Below are 8,870 nucleotides of genomic sequence, written 5' to 3'. Positions count from 1 at the left end.
ATGGCTCTAGTTCTTCTGGAGTGACATAGTCCGGAGCATTGCCCATCAAGTCCCGTCCCCTGAAGGATTTAGGAAAAGCAATGACATCTCGGATACTTGGAGCATCAACGATGAGAGAGATCAGTCTGTCAAGTCCTAGAAGCAGAAAACAAACTGGTGAACCACTTGAGTCATGGCCCTATATTACTTCCTCTGATTCAGAAAAAAATAATAATAATAATCAGAAATATGGGAGTAGATAATATTACTGAGTTTGAAGGATAAAACTGAAGCAAGTAAGGGGAAAAAATAAATTTCAACCAGTAGCAGAGAAACAGAGTTGCCTAAAGAGTAGAAATACCTAGCAAAATACAGCTTTTCAATATTAGAGAATGTTCAGCAAGACAGAGAGCACCACTGTAAAGACAGCATAACAAAATCAGGATAGCTAAGTGGCAGGAGCAGTCAGGGCTCTGCTTAACTGCTCAAAGCTCTTGATCAACCAGTTCTGAAGGATTAGAACCAGTAGGAATTCAAAAAGAACAAGAGCCTCTGGGTGTTTGGATGGAGACAAATCACACTGGAAAACTACAGGTTAAAATGCTACCTTTTTTGTAGTTTTTTTTTTTATTGTTGGTGGTTGTTTGTTCTGGTGTTTGTTGCAAGGTTCTAAGAAAAGAAATCTTACATTATCCAATTCAGTGAGCAAAACAAATAAGGAAGAAGGGAAGTGAGACTGAAGCAGAGGGCAAGGTTGTGGCTGTGACCCAGGGCATGAAACAAAGCACCATGCTGTCCCAGGCCTCTGGGCATGCAGCACACGGATCCTGTTCTGGCTGCACAGGAATGAGAATAAAGATGACTCAATCTTCATGAATACACTGTTTGTAGAACTGCATATAAGGATCAGCCTTAGAGCCACCAATATAAGATTTGGGCCTTGCACAAGAACTAAATCACACCATGACACTGGGGAGGAACACCAAAATATTCTGCACGTAGCGAGGAGACCTCTCTTTTCTTCTACAAAGCAGCTAGAGATGGGAGCACTGTGTAAGCCCACAGAGTGTTACCATGTTGGTGGTGCCAAACAGCAACACCAGAACAGCACTCTCTGTCAGGAGGAGACAAGGCTCTGGTTAACAAACATGAGGCTTGTTTCTGGGTTCCAATATGCCAAAAAGATTAAAAAGTCACGAGACACCCGCATCCTGGAGAGCTACAGAGCACTCACCTAAAGCAATTCCTCCATGAGGTGGAGCTCCAAATTCCAAAGCCTCAAGCAGATGGGAAAGCACCTCAGAGTCCTCCTGCAAAATTACATAACAAGCATCACTGGGTAAATAATGCTTTCCCACTAGCAACAGAAGATGAATGAATGGAGATGTCATCCATCACTCAGGGCTAGGAGTTATGTTTCCCTATGAAGCATATGAGTGTTGCTTTCAGAATCTGAAGTGGCTATTTAAATTCAGGAGTCATTTATATCTCCAAGAAGCTGTTAGGGACATCTGTATGTGTTACCTTCAGCACTTTCTCCAGCACAAAACGCTGTTGTTCTGCACTATGAATTCTGATGGAGCCACCTCCAACTTCACTCCCATTCAGCACAAGGTCATAGTGCTGGCTACGGACCTGCAGAGAGAAACGAACAAGCACCTTGGTAAGGCTGGGGCACGGCTGCATTTAACACCAACCTGCACACAGGCAAAGACACAGGGAATCAAGTCTTGACATACTACAACACTGCCCTCCCAGTGGTACCTTGCAGTTCGGGTACCAGTCCTATCAGAGGCACAGATGCTGCTGACAGAGGTGGGAACTGTACAAACCTTTTGCAAAGTTAATCAAAATCTGAAGCCACATGGGATGGGTCAGAATATAAGACTTCTTTCTCCCCTTAGGCAACTCTTTCCTATAAGCCCCTTTTGTCAGGGGCACACATGGGTATATTTGCCACTCAGTAATCTGGAAGCCATCTTTTCCAAATATACACGTGTACAATATGCAGTCTCATAAAACATCTCTTTTTACACTAAAAAGAGCTGCTACTTGCCTAGTCTTCTACAACACAGAGCTGTAAGAGAGCCAGCATGGCAGACAAAGTCAGTTACCTTTGCAGGATCAGAATAGAGGAGGTTGGTATCTGAAGGATGAGGAGCAGTGAAGGGGTGATGAGCAGATTCCAGTTCAGTGGGATTCTCTTCCTTGGGGAGGAAGAGGGGGAAATCCACCACCCAGAGGAAGTGAAAAGCTGTAGGATCACGGAGTACCAGCCCAGCTGCCTCAAGGAGGTCAGCACTCTCTAACCGTAGGCTTCCTAATGCGGAGCACTGCAAAAGAGAAGGGGGAGAATGAGACAGGGCAATTTTACTAACAGGGAAGTCATTCAAATACAGACTAGGGAAGGGAAAGTGTGTTTTATAAAGGTGGTATCACTGACAGCATCAGTGGCAATGCATTGTTGCCTTAAACACTTTTGCCCTGTGTTCTGAAACATGTCATCTTCCTGCTAAGGCAGCAGCAGCTCCAGGGTTTGACAAAGAAAGGCAAGTAAGGAGCTGGAAAGCTCATTTTCTTCCAAATGTTCCATCCTCACACAAGTCTCCTACACTAACCTCAGGCTCTACAGGAATGTGGATTAACTGGGGGAGCACAGCTAAGATCTGCACTTTGCAGACAGAGAAATGAAGGCAGAGAAAGAGAATATGACAAAATTTTGGCTATCAGGCAAGAACACCTTGTCATAAATCAATGCTTGGAAGGCAGCATCTCCTGGCAAGAACACAGAAAAGGGTAGGGACAGAATCTCCCAACACTGCTGCTAATAAGCAGCTGTGCTTCACTCATCATCTGCTTATGGGAGACAAAATGACCTAGTTGACCTCGGTTTTCAGTCTTAAAGTTGACCTTGTCTTTCAGAACCTTAAAAATTAAGTTAAGGTGAGAGAAAAGGAGGCGTTGATTTGATCCTGTTTTACATTCCTGCCTTCATTTCAGTTACAAGTTCTTCCCAGAATTCGGCTGGGGAAAATAAAAGCAATAGGTACATTTCATGCATTATTTGCTGTTGCTATAGTTTCAGCTCCAGAGAAACACAGAATTAGACGATGACCTATTTTAATAATAAGAAGAATTAGACTAAGGTCAGATAACATCAAAGCAATCACCATCAACATTCAGCTCACATAGCCACCCAAGAAATGCTTCCTACCACTCGCTTGTGTTCACCAGCTGCCAGCAGCACCACATCATCCACCTGCATGTTCAGCGCTTGGATAAGCTCTGACTGCTGCTTCTCACCAAGAAACTTTGTAAGCAGGGACTTCAAGCTTCCATCAGGCCTGCAGATAATTTCCATAATTTCCTAGAGAAAGGTAAGAGTATGTTCAGTCCAGTGCTGCCCTCTCTTGTCTTGACATGTGCGGGCACTGGCTATTAAAAGCTGCTCTTCTACTTTCCTCTGCCTGCATATTTATACACACTTTATCATTCACTGTTCCAAATACCTCACCAGTGTTTCTGTCTCACCTGGTTAAACTGGGATTTTGCAGACTCCTTTAATGACTCCAGATCTTTATTTTTAAGGTATCTCTGGCGAAAGAGCAAGAGAAGACACATTAAACATCAGCAAAATCAATGGAAAGCCTGGCCAGGATTCAAGTCTACTGACTGAGCCATTTCTAAACTTCTCAAGTTGTTTTGTCTCTAGTACAAGTTCTCATGAGGGCTGTGGAACAGGACAGGTCCCACAGCACTAGGCTGCAGCAGGGCGTCTTCTCCAAGGGCTCCTTTCAGGAAGGGGCCCCTCTAGGTTGTACATCTGGCTGGAGTTTTTCTCCCTGCTCACAGATCAGATACAGCTGGTCAGCAGAGTCAGATCATACCAACTAACTGCCTCCAGCGTGCAGGAACAAGGTTGTAACACCACACTGTTGATGGGGAAGGCATAGCTCAGTTTGGAGGAACAGAAGGAAACCAACTGAGCTCACTCTCACGTGCAAAGAAATGCAGCACATCTGAGGACCTGCATCAAGATCTTAATTTTTTTTCAGCTATTTTAATGTTTAGAGGGCTCAAGATTCCACTTTTGTTTTGCTCAAACACACAACTTAGTGCCCTCTCGTGGGAAGCCAGTAACTTGCACTTTGTGCCAAAATTAAAGAATCTCAAGAGAAACCATGGTCAGAAAGTCCTGTTCCCCAAATAAAACTCAGTGTTTAGTGGATATTTTTTCCATACTGCCCAAGCTGCAGCCAGAATTAAATCTGCTTCCCTGCCAAAATACATGGCTGTGTCAAATAATCTTCTACATCTATTGTCAGCCTTGGATTTGGTCCATTATATTCTCATTACAAGAGATGAGTGATGTCCACAAACACAGAAAAAGCAAACATGAGAAAGGTGTGTAACCACTGACCCTTCTCTCACTAGTCCAAAAGAGCTGTGCCACACCTGGCTCTATTTCAATCTCTTGCCACAGGGCACAATTTACTACTGAGATGTACATCAGAAAACATCCTCAAAAGCAAGCTGAAACCTCAAGGGGCTTCCCAATCCTTGAGGGACCTTGAAGCTCTGTTTTCTTCCTCCCCTTCCTGAGGACAATATATTCCTTCTGTTGCCTGATCATCTCCATTCCCCTCTTCTAACACCACTCAGCCCAACCTGACGTCAATCACAACCAACCCCAAGCTCCCCAAAGGGCACTACTCCCCCAGTAATAGCAAAGAACATTTCCATACCAACAAAGGAATTCCAATTGGCAGTTTATTTATTTCACATAAACCATAAGCATTATGTAAAAGCATCACTTACCACTCCCTGAGGGATACAAATGGCTTTGACAGTGCCACGTGGGTAACTGAGTGCATTCTGCACAAACTGGATGTCTGATCTTCGTAAAAAGTCACCGATATCCACTATCTGAGAAAGGAGAGATCATAGGAAAAAGCAGTGGTGGTAGGACCATGAAGCAAAAATCCTGCACTTGTGTCTTAACACCTTCAACACCCCTCCCTGGGATATCATTACTTTGCTCAGAGAAATCAAATGGTTCACAGAAAGAAGTGAATGGGGCCAAGCTGGAATAACCATTAATTAGGAAGCTGAGCACTGCTGAAAGAGATGTGCAGGACAGCCAGAAAAAACTACACCCTACCACAGTGAAGAGATGTACACTGAAAAAGAAACCCCCAAATTAATTCCTAGAGAAACACAAGATGCTTTTTTGCTTTTCAGCACTTCTCCTCTTAATACATTTGTTAATATTCTTCTTTCCTACTTTCATACTCTTATTTCATATACAAATATTGTATGCACACAATCATAGCTGGTTATGTTGAAAATATTTTCAGGCCATTAAAAGGCTGGAGAAGCCCACCTCATGAAGGAGGCTCACCAAGAGCAAGCTTTGGAATACAGCACAGAAAAGCACTTATGGTATCTGTGGATGCCTTATGGACTTCTGTTCTTAAGACAGTCAAGATACATTGCTTCCTAAACTCTCCATTATCTTTAAAATAAATGTTCTAAAAACATACATTTTCCCACAAGTAAATAATCAAACTCTCTCTTCCCCAAGAGATGGATTACCTGTACAAAGCAGCAATGATGCGATAGACACCTCGGGTAAATTATAGCATTCAGAACTCCAGCCAATCACATATACATGATTTAAACAAAGATTACTCTTAATCACAGAATGTTAGGGATTGGAAGGGATCCAGAAAGACCATCCAGAAAGACCATCCAGAAAGACCATCCAGAAAGACCATCCAGAAAGACCATCCAGAAAGACCATCCAGAAAGACCATCCAGAAAGACCATCCAGAAAGACCCTAATAGGGAGGAGAAGCTGCAAGTTTCCAATGGGCAAACCCTCACCTTCATCCCGAAACGAGTGTCTGGTTTATCAGTCCCATAGTCAGACAGTGCCTCCTCATATGTCATGGAAGGGAAAGGAGTCATAATGAAGCCTCTTTCCTCAGGCCAGGAATATTGCAGGAGGCCCTCTATCAGTCTCTGGATCCCAGCTTGATCTACAAATGACATCTCTATATCTATCTTAAAACAGAAAACAAGAGGGGGAATTCCACATTAGCTATAGGTTTAGTCTTTGCACTGCTACTTGCAGGAGTTCTTAACTATAAAACCATCATAAAAAGAAACAATACACTAAATTAAATCACAGCATGAGTGCATTAGACTGAGGATGCGTTTATGATAGTCCCACAGCCTGATGACTCAGGCAACAATCTCCTCAGAGAGCTGAATGAGGTAATGATGACAAGGACAGAGGGAGAAACCTTGAATGAACCAGGCTAACTCTGCCTGGGATCTCAAGGCTGAGGAATGGGATGCCTGACCCAGCAGGACAGGAGGAGCTTGCATCATCAAGCACAGTGACTGCTGCAACACAATTCCCACATCTACGGCACCGGGGACTGCGCAGTCAGCCAAGGACAGTAACCACTGTGTGTACATCCCACGCTAACTTCGAGGGGTTGCACACAGCAAACAACACTGTATCCTCCAAGTAGCACAAGAGGGAGCAGAAACTAAGCCTTCAGAAGGGAAAACAGCTACAAGCCGTTTGGGGTGAGGGGGAGAGTAAAAGGCAGCATGAGCTCGTTACCTGAGTGAATTCAGGCTGCCTGTCAGGCCGCGAACCTTCATCTCGGTAGCAGCGTGCAACCTGGAAATACCTGCAACAGCACTTTTATTTAGATGACAATTTAAAGTACCCTAAATTAAATTGTTGGCTGTAGAATTGGTCACAATGATAGCCCTGGTTGTTCCCATCTCCTCAAAAGCATGAAATTTTGAGTGGTATCAGCAGCTGTATCTGTCTCCAACCATACCTCCAGAAGCATGTGGAGGCTACCAGGTGAGCTGTGTCCCAACAAGGGCATATGCAACCCCCTTCCCACCCTCTGCTCCCAATCTGGACTCTATTAAGAGCCATGCAAAACTCACTCATCATCAAGATCTGGCCTGTAGTTCACTGCATGAACAACTGTCTCCATCTCCTTCAATTTGATTTGGAGGAATAAGCCCAGTTAAAAGCTTTGTATTCATGCACCCTGAGAACATGCTCTCCTTGTCTCAGTCCTGCTCAGCCTCGTCTCAATTAGTTCTACAGGTTCCTCTTGAAGAAGCTTTTATCACACACTAGATTTTCTGCCCTTCAGGCAGACTGTGCTTCAGATCAGGTTTCCATTTAAAACAACAGTGAAGACTTCAACCAGGATACATTTCCTCTTACTGGGAGACATTATTGCTGAGGGGCAAAGGGCCTGACCCAGCTGGAAAGCACCAAGTATTTAAGGATCTCTCTTCAAAACACCAAACCCTTGGTAGTAAGTTTTTGGGGAAATATCTAAAACCTCACAGATCAAAGCAAGCAAACCCTGGATGGGACATACAGCTAAGAGGAGTCCAAAAAACTCTTACCTGTCCATGCCTCCAACCATGAGGAGCTGCTTGAACTGCTGAGGACTCTGTGGCAGAGAGTAGAACTTGCCCGCCTCCCTTGAGGGCACAAGGAATTCTTTTGCTCCCTGGCATGAAAAACAAGAGAAAAGTTTACACAGTTCAGCAGATAAGAGGCCTCAATTCCCTGACACAGAAAGAGCTGACCTGATTACACCTTGCACACAAAGTTGTGCTGCTTTCCAAGAGTTACTGGGTTTTAGGTAATCTTTTCCCCCTTCTCTTTCAGAAGATTCAGCTCTTGCCCCAGCTTTTCTTGCTCAAAATGTTACAAGTGGATATGGAATGGCAAAACCAGAGTTTATCAATAATAATAAATGAATTTTAAAGAAGAGTTCACCTGAATTTTTCACCTGAGCACTGGCACTAGAGACAAACCATTTCCTACAATCACCCCACCAAGTAATCAATGTGAATTCTTCAGATGGAGCATTCTATCACATTTTTCCTCTCACGGATTCTTTTCTGTTTGATAGAGCAAGTTCACCCTGTAGCCTTTCCCTCCACTACAGGCTTACTTCACTTTAGGAACAACTTCTCCAAACCTTTACCCCTCAGTTGAATATAAGGGAAATCACAAAGGGATTTAAAAGTTTTTGAGAAGGGCAATGGAATTGTTGCCTTGTTTCCACAGGCAGCCAAGCTATATTATAAAAATCAGCAGCTGGTGTTTTAGGTCTGGATCTCTACCCCAGAAACTGTAGGCAAGCTAGGCACAATTTTGGGCTAGGTCCTTTCCCATTGATTTTGGAATGTTTATTGACAGAAACCTTGACTAATATGCATTTTAGTGGTAACTATACTTACAGAATATCATAGAATCAATGATAGAACAAGGGGAAATGGCTTTAAACTGGAAGAAGGTAGGTTTAGATTGGATATCAGGAAATTGTTTGGTGTGAGGGTGGTGAGACAGTGGCCCAGGTTGCCCAGAGAAGCTGTGGCTGCTCCTCCCTTGAAGTGTTCAAGGCCAGGTTGGATGAGGCTTTGAGCAACCTGGTCTAGTGGAAGGAGTCCCTGCTGATGGCAGGGGGGTTGGGACTGGATGACCCTTAAGGTCCCTTCCAACCCAAACCAGTCTGTGATTCTATGACTCCTTTTCTTGAAATCTGCCCTGATCTGGCTGTGTTTGGGTTGGCAGGGAGGAATCTTTTCTCTAGACCCTGTGAAGGAGTAGTTTTGTTTCTTTTATCTAATCTACTGCTTCTACTTTATAAATCCATCTTGGCTGCTCGGTCACATGTACCAAAGTTGTGCCAGAGAATTGTGGCATCACTGAGGAGAGTGAAGGAAAATACAAGGCTGACAACACCACACCGTTATACAGACCTACAGAACCACATACTCTTTGCATCCACACACAGGTTATGTTTACTGGCCAAAAATCTTTCTTCAGC

At 43.8% G+C, this 8,870-nt stretch overlaps 1 protein-coding gene across 1 annotated transcript in view; it reads right to left on the bottom strand.

The window, feature by feature from the left end:
* Positions 1–3: 3 nt before the first annotated feature.
* The window catches only part of DARS2 (aspartyl-tRNA synthetase 2, mitochondrial), a gene marked incomplete at both ends in the record, with an annotated part of 13,208 nt that continues 4,341 nt past the window's right edge, over positions 4–8,870 (bottom strand). The window contains 10 exons of the mRNA XM_010175057.1: positions 4–135; positions 1,214–1,289; positions 1,504–1,614; positions 2,094–2,312; positions 3,194–3,346; positions 3,511–3,573; positions 4,798–4,905; positions 5,866–6,045; positions 6,617–6,686; positions 7,435–7,541. Of these exons, the coding sequence (XP_010173359.1) occupies positions 4–135; positions 1,214–1,289; positions 1,504–1,614; positions 2,094–2,312; positions 3,194–3,346; positions 3,511–3,573; positions 4,798–4,905; positions 5,866–6,045; positions 6,617–6,686; positions 7,435–7,541 (1,219 nt within the window). The remainder of the gene's footprint in view (positions 136–1,213; positions 1,290–1,503; positions 1,615–2,093; positions 2,313–3,193; positions 3,347–3,510; positions 3,574–4,797; positions 4,906–5,865; positions 6,046–6,616; positions 6,687–7,434; positions 7,542–8,870) is intronic.

Source organism: Antrostomus carolinensis, unplaced genomic scaffold (assembly GCF_000700745.2).
Source record: "Antrostomus carolinensis isolate BGI_N321 unplaced genomic scaffold, ASM70074v2 scaffold29819, whole genome shotgun sequence".
In the NCBI taxonomy this organism is placed as follows: Eukaryota; Metazoa; Chordata; class Aves; order Caprimulgiformes; family Caprimulgidae; genus Antrostomus; species Antrostomus carolinensis.
The sequence above is the reverse complement of the archived record's forward strand: the minus strand, read 5'-3'. Positions and strand labels throughout refer to the sequence as shown.